Below are 17,137 nucleotides of genomic sequence, written 5' to 3'. Positions count from 1 at the left end.
ACACATTTTTCGAAATTGAAATGATTGCAAGCTAAAAAATAACAAATAAGTATAATTGTAATTAAATTTACAGTTTTAAATAATAACGTTGCAAGATAAAAAAAAAAATTTTAAATATATATATTTGATATCTTAGAGTGGCCCTTTTGAGCTGCGTATACTCCCTATGAGGTGCAGTATATTTTGTGGTATATTCGTCTGCCTCCGGATGGTATATTATAAACGTAACCCGCGGCGGTCACACTTCACTGTACGAATTTTTTGATTTTCCAATGCAGGCGCACAAAGAAAATGCAGAAAAGCTGATAGAATAAAGGAAAAGCCGACTGACTGATTGCCAACTAGCCGCGCACAGTTAGCTAAGGTCTTTTCCGACCGGGAAAAGTGAGCCAATCGTTGATTTCGGGGCGGCGTCCCCCCCGCAGAGCGAGACAGCAAGTGTGGCGAGGGAGTAGGAGAGACGGAAGAAGAAGACGATAAGGAGGAGGAGCAGGATCTGGAGGATAAATATACATATATATTAAAAGACAGAATGACCACCCAGCGGACGCAGACGCAGGCGAGGAATCCCAGCAACTCCGATTCTGACTACGAGACACTGATGCAGCGTCTTCACATCGGTGGGGGAGGTGGTGCTGGTGGCGGAGGAGGGGGCGGCAGTGGTGGCCCTGGTGACGGGGGCGTGGCCATGCGAAGCTACCAGCGCTCACCGGGCGCCATTGAGAACTACCTGCAGGAAAGTCAACAGCAGCAGCAGCAACATCAGATGCAGCAAATGCAGAACCTTCATCACAATCAGGACTATAAGCTGTACGAGCGCGGCAACATCATTGCCGCCTCCAAATACGCCACGCCCCGTCCAGTGGAGCAGATACAGCACACGCACAACGGAAGTGCACAGATCTATGCACCGACCGCACAGATTCTGGGCCAGCGGATTGCCCCGCAGAAGCATTCGCCGGTATACGAGAACCTGGAGTTCTACGGCCAATTCGATTCAAACCACAAGAGGGCTCAGCCTCAAAGTCCCGGGAGCAGGCAGAGCGCCATATTGAACGGCTATCTGCTTATGCAGCCCATTCGGGCTGGGCGCTTTGCACACACGCCGGTGCCAGAGAATCAAGGAACCGCATCGTTGGGAACGGTCAGAGGAGCAGGAGGACCACCACCACCATCGGGTCGTTCTGCGGCTTTGGGCCCAACTGGCGATCTGGAGGAGCATGCTGCGCCCATTTACGAGAACATCATTCCACACTCTGGCCAGCGGGCACAGCCACAGGCATCGCCGGCCACCGCCACCATGTATCAGGAGATGCAGCCCACGTCCAACTCCTCGGGCGGTTCGTCCACCGCCGGTCTGGATCTCAATGCGCTGCTGGCCTCGCCCATGCACCAGCGAAGCATTAGCAGCAATACGGCCAGTTCCAGCTCCTTAGGATCGCCCACGCAACGATATAGGAATCTATCGCTACCCAGCCACCTAAGTCCCGTACCCACCGCGCAGTCGGTGGCCAAACTGCAGCAGCACACGCCCATTAAGTCGCCCGGCGGCGCCATTAATGTCTCCGTTAATCCCAACTATATAGAGGACATAAATAGCTCTGACTACGTTTGCATGACGGCGAATCTGAACAGGAATACGGCAGCGGGATTGGCTACCGGCAGGGCGGCAGCAACGGGAGCCACTGCCCAGCGAACTGTCCAGGAACCACCAATAATAACGTCATCACTGGCCATGGGCATGGCCACGGCAGCTCCACCAGCCACATCCAATGCACCGACATCAGCGGCAGCGGCACCAGCAGCACTAACATCCACCGCTTCCTTGCGGGCGACGCCCATTGCGATGACGGCTCCTCTGGCGGTGGCCACATCACCCACTCCCTCGCAGGGCAGCACAGGTAAGCTACTAACGATCGTCTGTTCCCAAAACCGCGAATTACTTTAAGTGATGGAATAGACACCGCATCGCCTAGGTGAAGTACATGCAATACATATACCAAGAACATAAAAAAGTGAGCCAAAATCCTATCGATTCATTTAAAGCTGCATGGTATACTTTACTAAACTAAAGCTATCATTTAAATATCGAATAATAATAAGGTATAGACATGTATTTCGCCTGGCTTGTGAAAAATATTTCAGTATCTATGTATGCATGCTTCTGCCTTCATGGATACATTCCATCACTGCCACGACCATCCATTCGAGATTGTATTAATCAAACTAATGAATCCAAATGCTTCCCCCACCAAAAATGCTTGCACGCAGCCGTTAACGCTGCCTTGAAACCCAGGAGAGGTATGACGGGCTGAGCTTGGTTTCTCCAAGGGGTTGGGTTCCGTTCGTGTCATCACTCATCGCTCAATCATAAACCGGTTGGCGGGGCGACAAACTTTGGTCAAACGGTTGCCGCTAACCGGTTTAATTTTAAGTCCTTTACCTGAACCGATTCAATGGCAAACGAAACCGATTCGAATGCAATATTTTTCATTTTCATTTCACCATGATTGAAATTGGGATTTTATCGTTAAAGCAAAAAAATCTTTTGTGTTTTGTGGATGGGAATTATAATTAGAAAAATATTGTTTTAATTTGATTTGATTTTTCATTCAAGTATTTGTTCTCCAGCCTTCTTTTCCTGATTTATTTATTGTAATTACTTTCGATCATGACTAATAATCGTGCGATTGATTATTCGTGCCTAGTTTGCCCCAACAATGCGCCCGCATATTTATTTTTGATTTTTCCTAACTAAGCTGACTAGCTTCACTTGGCCTTACAAACCAAGTCAATAGCATGACCTAATATTTGCTCTGTACCGCCATCAGGTCTCACCAAGAATCTGCTGCCGTATAGCGTCACCCCGCCGCGTCCGGCTGGCCCGACGGAGGCGCAGCGCAAGATCGAGGAGCTCACCCGCCAGCTGGAGGAGGAGATCGAGCAGAGCGAGGAGCACGGCGAATACTTTGGTGTGTATCATTAGTACTCAACCACACTATTTCTGACTCATAATAATATCGGTTACAATCACCAGGCATTTGTCACACATGCGGCGAGAAGGTGAAGGGTGCCGGTCAGGCTTGCCAGGCGATGGGCAATCTGTATCACACCAACTGCTTCATCTGCTGCTCCTGCGGACGGGCGCTGCGAGGCAAGGCGTTCTACAATGTGCATGGTCGGGTCTATTGCGAGGAGGACTACATGGTGAGAAGATAGTTGTAGTTGCAGTTTAGTCAGGACTAAAAAATATTGATTTTCCCCGTAATAACTCCCTTTCATTTTGAGAAAACACTTTCCCAACTGTGTTGTGTTGTTTTGATCAGTAATTATTCAATTTTATTATATTTATGATTATATATCGTTATTTTTGGTTACTGACACAATTAACTTTTCATTTGCTCTGTTATGATTTCAACGCCATTAATTAATAATAATAAGAATTCACTCTTGCAGTACTCGGGCTTCCAGCAGACGGCGGAAAAGTGCGCCATCTGTGGCCATCTAATCATGGAAATGGTACGTACTGCACTTCATTCGTTTCCATCCCGCTCTAATTGGGCAACTTGTACTCACATTGACGTCGCTCTCGCTCTTTCCCTCTTGCAGATCCTGCAGGCCATGGGCAAGTCATATCATCCGGGCTGCTTCCGGTGCTGTGTGTGCAATGAGTGCTTAGATGGGGTGCCCTTCACCGTGGACGTGGACCACAAGATCTACTGCGTCAACGACTACCATCGAATGTTTGCGCCCAAGTGCGCCAGCTGCGGCAAAGGTGGGTTCACAACTTCATGCCGAATATACGTCAATGCTAATCCCGCAATCGTCGGCAATTCTCGGCAGGCATCACTCCCGTCGAGGGCACCGACGAAACTGTGCGCGTCGTCTCGATGGACAAGGACTTCCACGTGGACTGCTACATCTGCGAGGAGTGCGGCATGCAGCTGACCGATGAGCCGGACAAACGCTGTTACCCGCTGGACGGGCGCCTGCTCTGCCGCGGTTGCCACCTGCAACGTCTGGCGCTGCAATCCTCGCCGCACGCCCGTCACCAGGAGCCCGTCTGCGCTTCGTACCAGTATATGGGATGAGCGGGCCGGGGAGGGGCGGCGCGGCGCAGCCCGACCTCCCACCTTCGACTGAGTGGTGCACAAAACCAGAACAAACTATCGCAATCAACTTATTCCAATTAACAATATTATCTTAAATAGACAGAAGTGAAAACAAATGCATTTATACAAAACGAGGGCCAAGCTAATGGCTTTTTTTTCTTCATTTTTATGGCAGTGATCTCCAAACGGATCTGTTCGAAACTATGTAATGGATTCCTGAAATCTCCGACAGTTGGCAACCATTGTTGGCAATACTATTTTGATACAAGTATATTGATGTGTTTTTCATATGTACGTCCTGGGGTGTTCCTGAGACCTCTTGAGGTTTCAATGCAATAGCAAATGGTGTCTCAAATTATGCAATAAAATACTTAATGCTTCTGATCTGAAAGTCTTTTGTGGATATTCCAGTGGGTTAATGGCATGTTGTGGTATGTATTTCGGATATTAAGTAGCGAAAATGCAAAATTTTAATTGATTGCCTAAAACGTGGGCATCATAAATCATAAATAAATCATTAGTTTCATTTTAGGCCAACTGAATGTACAATTAGTCTGGCTAATGTTAGTGCATTAGGATCTCCAGCTGGACGAGCCGCTGGTTGGTGGTCGAGGGCATTCGGTATGGAACGCTGGCAGCCATGTTGGTGAATGCCTTGGCCCTGTCCCGCAAATGTTTCACGGCGGGCTCCTTGTTGAGGCATTTGCTTTCATCCAAGAAACCGGAAGCTTTTTCATTCGAGTCCATTAGCTTCACATACTCCTGGTACACAATGTCCATTGCCGCCAGCAGGATATCGGGCAGCACCTTGATGACCTCGGCACCCATGCGCTTTGTGTTCGTCACACACTCGTCCACTTCCGATGAGCTGGCGGGTATCAGATGATTGTTGGTCAGGATTTCTAATGCCGCACGCAATGCGCCTTTGTAATAGAGGTCAAAGAACTCCTTGACCTGTGTCAGCACTGTATATGTGACAACCACTTGAGGCTCTAAGTCCGATTTACGCACGGTCAGCGCCGCATCTAGTCGTTTGATGAAAATGCCCACCCGGTTACGCACGCTTCCATTCTGCGTTGGTTGGTGGACCACCTGTGCCAGTAGCGCGTTCACCAAGCGCAGCGCCTTGTCCAGCTGGCCACCAATAAAGTAGAGCTCGATGGCCGAATCGTAGTCGCAGCGTTTCGAAAACTCATCGCCCACCATTTCGGCCAGGGAGTACTTATCGCATTCCTGCATTTGGAATTCCGCATATATGCCGCTAAATAAAAGAGAATAAACCATTAGCTATTTGCCAAAAGGATTTTGAAATGTTTTGAGAGTACCAAACGTGACTTACCCATAGCGCAAGGAGTTTTTCTTATCCTCCGTCCCGAAAACCAGCTTTAGCATGGCTTCGTCGCAGTTCTCAACGAGCAGATCGCAGACGCAGGTGAGCATCACGTTAGTGCCCTTCTCGGATTTAAAGTGGCGCAACAGGTAATAGTACTGCAGCGCATGCTTGGTGTCCGTCCTCTCAAAGCACTTGGCGTACATGACGATCAGCCGCACAAAATTGAGTCGCTTCATGGGTTTTGGGTCGTCCGGTTCGGAGCTCAAAAGCGGTTGTTCCACGGAACTTGGTGTTCCCAGCATGGATATCTCGTTTAGGGCAATGGCCATGTGGATAGCGTGGGTTCGATTTTTCTCGGTGCGGGCGAGGAATTCAATGGCGGCCTCAAATTGGCCGGTAAGCGTCAGCACCTGGAAATATAGCGGCGCCTTCTCACGCGCATTGAAGTAGTTCTCGCCGTACTTTTCCAAAATGAGCGATTGCAGGCCGCTGAACGTTAGCTGCTCGAGGTTGTTTTCGCTTTGGTCCTCCCTGCGCAGAATGCACAGTTGCAGCCACAGGAAGTCATCGATGCTGCGCATCAGTTCTGCGTTAGTGAAGAGAGGATCACACGCCAACAATACTACGTATACCTAATGGAAAAGAGGAAAACATATGATTAGCACGAATATACGCAACAAGTTTTAGCAAAAGGCGAGCACTCACCGCCTTTTTGTAGGGATCCGAGCAGGAGCGCAGTCTGCTGTTGTACTCCAACTTTAGCTGACCCTCAAGCTTGACCATCAAGGTGTCCCTATCGCCGTTCTTCCGCAACGTCAATAGCGTAAGCAGGTCGGGGCAGGTTCCCGATTCCTTGAGGTACAACGCAGCCGCGTCCAGATCGCCACTCCGCAAGCTATAGTAAACATGTGGCCACAACGGCTGGCCATTGTTCACGTCGTGCAGCCCGAAGAGGGCTCGCTGCCCCTGGAGAGTAACGCTCACATAAGAGCGGACCATATTGTACACGTTGGGGATTCCGCCCCGCCGCGCTTTGGCTAAATTCGCAATGATAAACTTTTTCATATACGTCCTGTATCTGCGCTCCAAGTACGTGCGGGCCTGATCAACGAATTGCGGTGATGTCTGACGATTCTTGATTGGATCGATGCTGCTCGAGACTGGCGGCAACGCGGTCATAAAATCCAATACGTTCCACATCTCGGCTACGGGCTCATCGTTAAAGGAGCCCTGAACCAGTTGGGCAAAGGTCGTCAGCAAGTTAGGGCCTTGTCTGCCCAGGATGTTTGAACGGTTGTGGATGGCGATCTGTTCAGCGTACATCTGCTCTTGGCCATTCAGTTGGGAGTACGGAGTGGGCTCATCAGCCATGGCCGTGGGCACCATCTGAAACTGGACTGGGAAGTCCTGTTGGTTCGGTCCGACCAGAGCGTTCAGCAGCGCTTCCTTCTCCTCGCCCCACTCCGAATAGATGCAACGCCACTTCTGTCGCTCCACAGTCTTAAATATCTGCAATGGATTGGTTAATAGAAATAGAAAGTTCAGAATTTTTGGTGTCTGCCTGGAGCATGCCGTTTCGCGCACTCACACTGCGATTTGTCTCATCAATAACTGACAGTATGGCGTTCTCCCGCTCGTTCTTCAGATAGGCCTGCACATTGGTCTCCGTCACCGGATCAATTGGCTCGAAGGTTTGGCGGGCGCTGAGCGACTCCAGCTTCTGCGTGAGCTTGGGCAGATCCACGCCCTTAGAGCCGAGCAGTATGTGGCTGCATTTGGATGACCGGTTAACATAACAATTTTTGGCGCATGGCCTATAGCGAAATACTCACGCCTGCAGGTCATTGGTGCCCATTTGAGTGACACGCGAGTGAAACTCCTTGGTGGCCTGCAGAACCTGGGACATGGTTCGTTCCACGCCCGGCACCTCCGTGTCCGTATTAGTATCGTTCGTCAGGCGCTGGGCCTGCTTCAGCAGCTCCATCAGATCCATGTCGGGATATTGGGATGGAAAAGCCGGTGCCAACAAAAAAAAATAATTTCAACGCAGCGCACACCAAGCTGCTAGTGCTGCCACCTGGTTGCGACCAGTCCGGATTATTTTAGCGCCAAAATGTTTGCAATCGGTGGTATTCTTGTTGGTATATTTTATAGTACAACTGTTTTGTATAATAATAACTATAATAATGTCTACAAATGATTTAATAAGAAATATTTGATATTAAATTAAAAAGTTGATATGGATAGTAGACTAAGAAATTATTTCTCAATACCTAAAAGTTGTTACAAAACAAAAGAGAATGCTATAGTCGAGTTCCCCGAACGCGAAATTTCATAATTTTTCTGGAATATCAATATATTGGGTAATAAATGGGAGTTTTGTTGGTGTAAGGAGGGTATGGTATACCGATATAAATTGCGGACGGACAGGCGCAGATAGATTCCGGCTATTGATCCTGATCAAGAATATAAACACTTCATATGGTCGAAAACGCTTCTTTTTACCTGTTACATACTTTCCAACGAGTCTAGTATACCCTATTTACTATACGAGCAACAGGTAGAAAAATAGAATAATTATTTAATTGTTAATATTGCTGGCATTGTGCAATCTGTTATTGAAATGTCCCAATAACAACTGTTATTGGGAGGGAGTACTTACAACTGTAGAAACATTTGCTATTAGCTTGGTATTTATAGGCTAGCTAGCCAAAAGGCAGGACGGTCTGGTAACGCTGAACAGCAGGCGTTAGTGTATTCCGCGCAGTGCAGATTGGTTTATTCAGCGGCTCACCAATTCAATCGTGAATAGACTTTAGCAGCGCGCAAATCGTAGAACAGAACGGCATATTTTTTTTAAACACTGCGAGGCGAGCTTCTTCTTCCCTCCGTCTCTCTGTGTGTGTGTGTGAGTGTGCTGCCTGTGTGTGTTACAGCTTGTGTACGTGAGTGTGTGTATTGGCAAAGGAAATTAGCACAACAAAAGCGAAAAGGAAACGAACACGCACGCACCTCGTCACGCGGATTAAGAAAAAACTCTTCGATCTGATCAGAGATATCGAGAATAAACGATAAAAACAAACAATATCGCAATGTCGTCCGAAGTGGAATCGCAGCAGAGCCAGGAGACGAACGGCAGCAGTAAATTCGATGTGCCCGAGATAGAATTGATCATAAAGGTGAGCGAACAGCGTCATTTGCATACCCCTGCAGTTTTCCATTTCGCTCTGCGCAAATTTCCATGCAGAGTGAAAATAATGCAGCCGGGGCAAAAGCAGAAGCAAATGCAAACAAAGGCAAAAACAAGAAGCGACTGGGAAAACGCGAACTGCCGTTTGTTCCTCATCCTCTTCCTCTGTTCCTTCTTCGTTGTCTTCTTCTTCTGCTTCTCACTGTGGCACTTTGCAGTGTGTCACATTTGGTTAAAACGAACAGAATACGTTTAGCACACACCCCCGTCCCCCTCCCCCCTCGCCGACGCTCCCCTTTCGCCTTGCGGTTCCTAAGCATCGCCAAAACCGGTTTTCTCCTTTTCTCCCTATCGCACATTCACACACACAAACACAGTCACGCATACACATGCACTCGGGCACATCTGCACAGAACGAAATTGTTGATTAAGTTATGATTTTCAGAACTCCATGATTAACCATTTCTAAAGCATCAACTTGATTTTGAAACTTCTGGCATTCCAAATGAAATTTTACAGCATACCTTTTTGGTGCAATACTTTAAAGCCATCGTTTTTTCCAAATTATTAGAGCTGTTCATATGAAATATATTTTTAATATTCAATAACTATCATGATATTGCTGTGTGTGCAAAGTCTGAAAGTTGTGGAACGTAACATATTTCTACGGTTCTTATCTGCTAAAAACTTTAATCACATTTCATTGCGCCAATTGCTCAACAAATGCTCCTTCTTCATAGTTCTTCTAAGCCCCCCGCACCGCCCCCTTCGCATCCACCAGCATGTTTCTCTGTGTGTGTGTGTGAATTAGAGGTTCTTTTTTATCTTTTAGTGATTTCTAAATTTCTTGACGCATACGTCATGCTCCTCTAAAGAATCGAAGAAAACAAAAAGCTAGCACTCCGCACATTTGCGGTCAAGATAATAGCAGTAGATTCCTAAAGTGTGATTAATTTAATGATTAATATATATAATAATATGTAGTGTCTTATTTCTTGATGTATTACAAGTTACTGATAACAAAAACTTGTTCGATTTTTTTCCAATACTTAAAAGACATCTTTTCTTATCAGTTCTCTTCTTCGATGGTGGAAAAAAAACTTGTGATAAAACAATTGTTCATTGGCATCTTTCTTAAGAGTGCTATTATTGCAAAATGAGTCAAAGATTACGAACCCTTCGGTTTTTTTTAGTATAGGCCGCAATCTATTTATTTTTTCCCGGAATTGTAAGTCGAGCATGACTCCACTTAACTTTGTTTTTTTGTTGGTTCCCACTGTTTGCCGAAGTAATTGTAATTGTTTTCGAAACACTTTGGAGCCCTGCTGTTGTTGATTCTATTGGCAAACTCGACTCAACTTGGCCACTCATCCAGCCCACGCAAATGGAAATGGAGGCCGCACCTCGAGTCGTCTGCCCATGAGTAATTTCCCCCACCTTTGCATTGCCTAAACCCAAGCAGTACAATATACCATGTGTTATACCATTCGATTCCCAAAAGAAAAAAAAAAAACCCACTCGCCGCAAAACAACTGCCATGAGCAATCGTGTACATCAAATAGGTTTTCGTAACCAGTTTTGTTCCCAAAATAAACAGCAATACCATATGTAATGGCTAAAATTAGTAATCATATTCTATTCATATCGTATGATCAATGTTTTAGTCCTAACACTTTCGAAACTTATCCCCCATTTTCCCCGGAAAACCCAATGGTCCATGGCCCGCTCCCTTTTCCTGTTTTCGTGGGAGAAAGTGCTTGGGAGCACCTGTTTCCTTTCTTTTCTTTTTGTTTCTTCTTCTTTCATTTTTGCCTGGATTTTTGGCCAGTTAAAAGCAATAGTTAAACTGCAGCAGAGGAGTGACAGAAGCATCTTTGACATAACAACGCACTCCATGTAAGGCCCATCGTTTCCATTTCCATAGCCATTTCCCAGCGAAAAAGTGAAAGTTCAATTTGCCGCCGCCGAGGAAAGCTGTGTTGTTGGTTTTGTTCAGCTGTGGGGTTCAAGAGGAGCGAGTGTGGCAGCGGCGGATCCAGCTACATACATATATAGCTGGGGATCGTGGCATGCCTCTCTGTTCCGCGCGTGCAGGCAACAAACAAATACAAATGTGTTTTCTTGTTTCTTCGTTTGCTGCAAAACAAAACAATCATTGAACGCTAAACAGGTTTTTCTCGTGCGCGCTTTTCCGCCTCCTTGACTTGGCTTTGGCTGCGGCTCCAAGTTCGGTTTTTGGCTTTGGTGTTGGTTTCAGTTTCAAGCAAAAACCCAAAGCCAAAGCCAATGCCTTACCCGCGAGTCATCGCCCACGCGAGATTTCCAGAAATTGGCCAAGCCATCGAATCGAATCAAAACAAAGCGCCGATCAAAACAAAAGGCGATCGCCAATGCACTCGAAGAAAATTAGCTACCTAATTTTACGCACATACATCAAATCCTTGAGGTTTATAACTTATGTAAAACACTTAGTACTTGTTTCTTTGCCACACACAATGGCCTTCTTTTGGGGCAACCTTTCCCACCCAAGGATAAATCTCATGCAAACTTGAGCTAAATTAGCGCCTTTTGTTGCAACTGAACGCCAAGCGATTGTTGCGGCTTCAGTTGTGCTGAGTTGAGGAAAATGCGCTTCTTTGTTGTCACTTCAACGGGGCAGCAAAGAGTCGAGATGAAAAGCTGCACTTAGTAAATACGGCGCTTTTTCAACACTGCAAAGAAATGAGTTCGCATTCAATATAAAGCTGGCTTAAAAACTTAAGTAAAATGAAATATTTTAAAGCATTGATAGGGAATTCATAATGCAATGGCTAATTTATTGCTTATTACTGCTTTATATATTTGCTTTATATATATTTTTTTTTTAAATGAGTAATAGACATGTCTGAAATTAGTTGTCAGTATACCATTTTAAAGTGCTGATAAATTCGAAAAATATATATGGATTTTCGTAAGAAAGTGCATCCAATCTAAGTACCACTGTACGTGTCTTCCTTGCCTCTTCTATGGTTTGTGTTTTGTGACAGTTGAGTCGTTGATTTCTTGTTTTATTCACGCCCCCACGTTCTCTGTGTGTGTGTGTGTGTGCATTGCTGTGTGACTGGCTTTTTAGCCAAGTAAAACACGCAAAGGCTTGACATCCTCCGCCCACAATTTCCCGCCCCCACAATTTTCCCTTGCTTTAGTCCAAAACTAAAGTGCATTCGTTCTAATTGACAATTAGTGGTGTTTTTTTGTTGTTGCCTATTTTAATGTTCATAACTTCCTTTCGTAACTCACATCGTATATTTTGTATGACTTTTTACCTGTATTAAGTGCAATATGATTCTTAATAATCATAGCACATGTTTTTATAAGATTTAAACGTAATTCTTGAACATACCTTGGCATAGGTTGTCAACGGTTTTTGGGAGGGGAAATGCGATTAGGCATTGGAAAACCCATTAGCCCATTAAAAAATTGTGGCCCAAGATATGCCGGCTGACTTCACCTGCCATGCGACCACTTGGCCTGATTATATTTCTATTATTTTGGCTATTACTTCATCAGGCACCATCATCATCAGCACCGAACTGCGGCGATAACTTCCGCCGCCCGACTTTTGATAAGATATGGCACATACACACACATATATATTTATAAATATACATGTATCTATGTGGCCCAATTGAAAGAACTCCGGCATTCGAGAATCGAATCGAATCGACGCTCTTCGAGTGCGAAGAAAGCTTTTCTCAAGGTTGACATCTGCCCCCCAACATCATGATCATGATTAAAATTAAATTATTGCGCTGCAGCTGTCAGCGAACCGGTTCCCAAAATAAAACAACCCATCCCAGCCCAGAGAAAAAAAACCAAAAAGAACCAAAAATATAAATAAATTAAAATAAAGCATGGCTGGCATCCACTATTTCCAACAATTTCATTTTCGTTTACATTTACGATTTCTGATCGCTGGCGCAAAAAGCTTACGAATTTCATTTTATTTGACTTTGCTTAACTTTTCCGCCCTCTATCTTATCGCGCCACGAATTTACAATTAAAGGGAAAACAAATCGAAGATGTTGAGTGCGTACATATATGTACGTATATATATGTACGGGCGTACGATTGCGTACAAAATAATAGGGCTTAAAATTAAACATTTCGAAATATCATAACAATTGTTTAAGCAACCATTTTCACCAACACACAAATACTCAGTATGCAAAAATGGTGGTTGATAAGATGGGTAGATTGATTATCTTTAATAGTAAAATAAATGGATAATCTATAGTTTTCCTCTAAAATAAATATCTATAGTTTTCACCGCCTCTATGGCTAGCCAAAAAAAAAAAACACAAAAAAAACCACAACTTATTTTTCTACAACGAAAACGTATTCAAAGACGAACGTTTATATTGGCTAGGTATTTATTTAGCCGTCAGTTTTTATTAGCCAGATGTGGCCTTATAAAGTATATATATGTACATACATATATGTATCTGAAGCATATGTACGTGAATGGCACTTGACATTTGCTAACTGCTTTTTGGCCTGCCTTCTCTCGTCATTTCTATTTTGAAAACGTCAATTGCAGCCGCCGTCTATGTATCTGTATCTCTATTTGCAAATGTATCTGTATCCATAGTTTTTCCATATACTTTGTATTTGTATCTGTATCTGTAGCTCGAGATGATTGCCTGACTGACTGACTTCGACTGACCTTTCGACGTTGCCACACGTCTTAGTCTTGCATTTTGCAATTCCCATTTCCAATTTGTGCAACTCATATTGCAAACTACAATGCTCGCTAGAGATGGCAAAAATATTGTAATGCGATATTATTAGTTTTATTTAACAATTTCGTACTTGTACTTGCTGCAACAATTAGTGCGGCCTTAAAAATCGAGTCAACAAAATGCGGGCCAAGAAAATATGAAATACAGATACGAGCGGAACGAATATGTGCGACGTACTGAAAGTAATCCGGGTCAGTTGGGAATTTATGGAGCTTGGAGCTGTGGGCTATGGGCCATGGACTGCGGATGTGTGGAGGGAAGTGCGTAGACCAGGTAAACGAACGTGCACAGTTAATAATGTGCGAAAGAATACAAATGAACCGTTTAAGCACCGCGGCGGAATGAAAAAAAAGATACAAAATTATACGAATACCGCTCCCACAATCATTGTAGCTTATTTTTTGTATTTTTGTTGTTGTTGCCTTCCATAGTTTGATTATGTTGCGACCATGTGGGCTGGAAAATGGGTTGGGTTCGGTTTGGTTTGGCTGGGTTTCGTTATTAAGCCATTAACACACAGGGCAATGCTAATTAACTTCGCATTCGAAATAATATTTTAATTGCCAGCAATTGGTGCGTAAAATAGAATTTACAAACCGACAAGTTAACTGGAGATAATTATTGCGTACGCCACGTTATCATATTTATCACTTAGTCTAAATGTGTATTTGGCAAGTGTTGAACCGTAACCATATATAACCCATAACCCATAACGATGTGGGTGTGCAGAAATAGAAATATAAATAGAAATACCCATATACTCGTAGATACATACTTACTCCGTGTAGCGAACTTCATGGATTCGCTGTGGAGTTTGGAGAATGCTCCCAGCTCCACGACAACCTCGTTCTTGAGCAGCCAGTAGATTTGCTCACTCTCTTCGGTTTCTGTGCGCTGTTGTGGCAATTGTGTGAAAACAGCAGTGCAGGCTGGCTTATCTAACGAATACAAATATGCACAGTGCCATATAAACGCACATTGATTGCCGCCTGGCGTTGGGGCTTATTTGAAGTTAAGCCGGCTATCGACGCCAGCAGAAATGGTTGTGCGAAGGGGGGTGGGGGGAGGGGGTTAAATATGGGCAGCAAATAAAAAAAAACAAAGCTGGCAACGGCAATCAACAAGTAAACTTCACACACCGCACGCCTGATGACATCATCGTCATCATTTGTGTGATGTGTTTGGCTTTAGCTGCTTCTCAGCTGCAGCAATGCCATCGATCTACAGTGGATACCGGCTAAGCGGAACAGTTTAAATTCCATTTAAATTTGCCGAACGTTTTCATCATATCCACAATCGCATAAAAAGATGAAGTATTTCCGCCTTTTGTTATGTTTTAATACCACTGGCAGCTATAAATAATCACGTAAATAAATACGCTTAATCTGTTAATACCTGCCTTATCTGCGGCTTCATATTGCTGGAATGCAGATGCAGGGACTTGGCTCAACTAGCCAGTGCTCACTGTAGCCTGTGGCGCTGGCATTGCCTTGCCGTTCGCCAAGTCTCACTATTTATCTTGCCATCTGTGTAGCTACAAATGTATCTGCCTATCCTCCACTGGCCTTGGCAGTGCAGCGATGCAGAGTTCTCGTCTGGCTTGGCTAGTGTCGTCGTCGTCGTCCACTCGACGTCGCTCGTCTTGCCTTTGGATCGCTTCCGGTCCCCCAAAAAAGAAAAAAATGGCGAGCAAACAAACCTCGATGGCTCATCACGCCACGCTGGGCGGTTGAACAACGCAGAACGTTTATGGTTATGATGATTATGATGATGATGATGTCACATGATCATAATGGAAAACTATGTTGTCTTATTTTGTTAAATTTCTGTTTGATTTGTGTTTATCAGTAATTGCCGGCACGCGATGTGCCATTATGTGTCCATTAAGTGGACTGAAGGCAATGTCCAATCGCTGGAAAAATGCCCAGTCCCCGGAATGTGACCCACATTAACACTTGATGGTATCGCCGCAAAGCCAACTTATCGAAATGGCCAAGTAAACATTTTCGGCTGCAGGCACCGCACCCCTCTCGCTTTTTGATTGAATAAACGCTTGTTTTCCTAATTTTGATATTATTTTCCGCTTCGATTCGCAGGCCTCGACCATCGATGGCAGGCGGAAGGGCGCCTGTTTGTTCTGCCAGGAGTACTTCATGGACCTGTATCTGCTGGCCGAACTAAAGACGATCAGCCTGAAGGTGACGACGGTGGATATGCAGAAGCCGCCGCCCGATTTCCGCACCAATTTCGAGGCCACACACCCGCCCATCCTCATTGACAATGGGCTGGCCATTCTGGAGAACGAGAAGATCGAGCGGCACATCATGAAGAACATACCGGGCGGCTACAATCTGTTCGTCCAGGACAAGGAGGTGGCCACCCTGATCGAGAACCTGTACGTCAAGTTGAAGCTGATGCTGGTGAAGAAGGACGAGGCCAAGAACAACGCCCTGCTCTCGCATCTGCGCAAGATCAACGATCATCTGTCCGCGCGCAACACGCGCTTCCTCACCGGCGACACCATGTGCTGCTTCGACTGTGAGCTGATGCCGCGCCTGCAGCACATCCGTGTGGCGGGCAAGTACTTCGTCGACTTTGAAATCCCGGTAAGCAGTGGGGGGTTCCAGGGTATCACAGTCGCCGCAGGAGGAGAAACTCTTTCGATGCGCAAATAATACAGCATTATCGTATTTGCGTATTTGATGGATTAGTCAGGAAAACTTTTGCTGATAAAGACTTTATTTGCGAATAGAAAGCAGAGGGCAAATATTGACTTAGTGGCTTTGAGACTTTTTTGCTTAAATGATTAATAGCGCAAGAATGAATGCGATGAGCTGTATTGCCATATAGATTTAATAGCAACTCTATCTAAGGCTATTACATTGTATAACTTTGATTGTGAGTGGTCTGTGCTGCAGTCACCAACCGTAAATGGGTTTTAAATCGAAGTCCAATCAGCTATAGAATCGATTGAATAAGCCGTCCCGACCAGACATCAATGACTCACCGGTCTCACTTTTCGATTCCTTGCAGACGCACTTGACGGCCCTGTGGCGCTACATGTATCACATGTACCAGCTGGACGCCTTCACACAATCGTGCCCGGCCGACCAGGACATTATCAATCACTACAAGCTGCAACAGGTGCGTAACTTGACATTGCGCCAATTTTACTGGGCTTCAACTTAGAATCTCCATTCGCTTGCAGAGTCTCAAAATGAAGAAGCACGAGGAGCTGGAGACGCCCACGTTTACCACATACATTCCAATTGATATTTCGGAGTAGGTTTCCTATGGAGCAGAGCCATGCAGCCACACCACACATCAACTAATAGTATACAGCAATCGCAACCACAATATTTTGGACAATTTTACAAGCAGCAGCAACTCTGAGGACTATACATAGATGTATACTTAACGGATATAACTACCCATGCATATATTATATATAAATATATATATATACCTACTATATATATAGCAAGCATAACAACAAGTGTTCTTTAAGCAGCCGCGTTGCCTTTCTTCAGCTATGCTTAATTTAAACCCCATTTCAAAAACAAAAAACAAAACACCAGCCACAATCTATCGAGAAGGCTTTGACTTACTTGGCCCGCCTGCATGTTTGTTTGCTTAATTAATATTAAAACATTTGTGTTTGACATACAGATGTACACAGGCAAACGCATGAATATAATTATGTAGCTCGCTGTCAATTAAA

At 44.9% G+C, this 17,137-nt stretch overlaps 3 protein-coding genes across 6 annotated transcripts; 2 read left to right on the top strand and 1 right to left on the bottom strand.

The window, feature by feature from the left end:
* Positions 1-226: 226 nt before the first annotated feature.
* LOC117148718 (LIM domain-containing protein jub) lies at positions 227-4,503 on the top strand. 4 transcript variants are annotated; one of them, XM_033316268.1, is made up of 7 exons: positions 227-1,901; positions 2,272-2,301; positions 2,832-2,972; positions 3,038-3,207; positions 3,457-3,519; positions 3,610-3,775; positions 3,844-4,503. In XM_033316268.1, the coding sequence occupies exons 1-7, from the start codon at positions 533-535 to the stop codon at positions 4,089-4,091; spliced, it is 2,187 nt and encodes a 728-aa protein (XP_033172159.1). In that variant the 5' UTR covers positions 227-532; the 3' UTR covers positions 4,092-4,503. The 4 variants fall into 4 exon arrangements, with proteins under 4 accessions (XP_033172159.1, XP_033172158.1, XP_033172161.1 ...); XM_033316267.1 differs by having other exon boundaries at positions 3,442-3,519; XM_033316270.1 differs by lacking the exon at positions 2,272-2,301.
* Positions 4,504-4,523: 20 nt separating this feature from the next.
* On the bottom strand, positions 4,524-7,538 carry LOC117148717 (nuclear pore complex protein Nup93-1). Its single transcript, XM_033316266.1, has 5 exons — positions 7,278-7,538; positions 7,034-7,214; positions 6,151-6,954; positions 5,452-6,077; positions 4,524-5,373 (listed from the first exon to the last, which is right to left on the bottom strand). Exons 1-5 carry the CDS (start codon positions 7,436-7,438, stop codon positions 4,677-4,679), a joined length of 2,469 nt encoding a protein of 822 aa, XP_033172157.1. The 5' UTR covers positions 7,439-7,538; the 3' UTR covers positions 4,524-4,676.
* Positions 7,539-8,232: 694 nt separating this feature from the next.
* LOC117148720 (chloride intracellular channel exc-4) lies at positions 8,233-16,988 on the top strand. Its single transcript, XM_033316271.1, has 4 exons — positions 8,233-8,624; positions 15,513-16,022; positions 16,450-16,560; positions 16,625-16,988. Exons 1-4 carry the CDS (start codon positions 8,538-8,540, stop codon positions 16,700-16,702), a joined length of 786 nt encoding a protein of 261 aa, XP_033172162.1. The 5' UTR covers positions 8,233-8,537; the 3' UTR covers positions 16,703-16,988.
* The last annotated feature ends 149 nt before the right edge of the window (positions 16,989-17,137 follow it).

Source organism: Drosophila mauritiana, chromosome X (assembly GCF_004382145.1).
Source record: "Drosophila mauritiana strain mau12 chromosome X, ASM438214v1, whole genome shotgun sequence".
Taxonomy (NCBI): domain Eukaryota; kingdom Metazoa; phylum Arthropoda; class Insecta; order Diptera; family Drosophilidae; genus Drosophila; species Drosophila mauritiana.
The sequence above is the reverse complement of the archived record's forward strand: the minus strand, read 5'-3'. Positions and strand labels throughout refer to the sequence as shown.

Bases quoted from the DNA above. Each gene is read 5' to 3' on its own strand.
- LOC117148718 (XM_033316267.1), top strand. From the start codon at position 533: ATGACCACCCAGCGGACGCAGACGCAGGCGAGGAATCCCAGCAACTCC. The intron at 2,302-2,831 runs GTATGACGGGCT...TACCGCCATCAG, and splicing joins TGCCTTGAAACCCAGGAGAG to GTCTCACCAAGAATCTGCTG. The intron at 2,973-3,037 runs GTGTGTATCATT...TACAATCACCAG, and splicing joins GGAGCACGGCGAATACTTTG to GCATTTGTCACACATGCGGC.
- LOC117148717 (XM_033316266.1), bottom strand. From the start codon at position 7,438: ATGGATCTGATGGAGCTGCTGAAGCAGGCCCAGCGCCTGACGAACGAT. The intron at 7,215-7,277 runs GTGAGTATTTCG...ATCCAAATGCAG, and splicing joins GGCACCAATGACCTGCAGGC to CCACATACTGCTCGGCTCTA. The intron at 5,374-5,451 runs GTAAGTCACGTT...TCTTTTATTTAG, and splicing joins AAAAACTCCTTGCGCTATGG to CGGCATATATGCGGAATTCC.
- LOC117148720 (XM_033316271.1), top strand. From the start codon at position 8,538: ATGTCGTCCGAAGTGGAATCGCAGCAGAGCCAGGAGACGAACGGCAGC. The intron at 16,023-16,449 runs GTAAGCAGTGGG...GATTCCTTGCAG, and splicing joins TCGTCGACTTTGAAATCCCG to ACGCACTTGACGGCCCTGTG. The intron at 16,561-16,624 runs GTGCGTAACTTG...ATTCGCTTGCAG, and splicing joins ATCACTACAAGCTGCAACAG to AGTCTCAAAATGAAGAAGCA.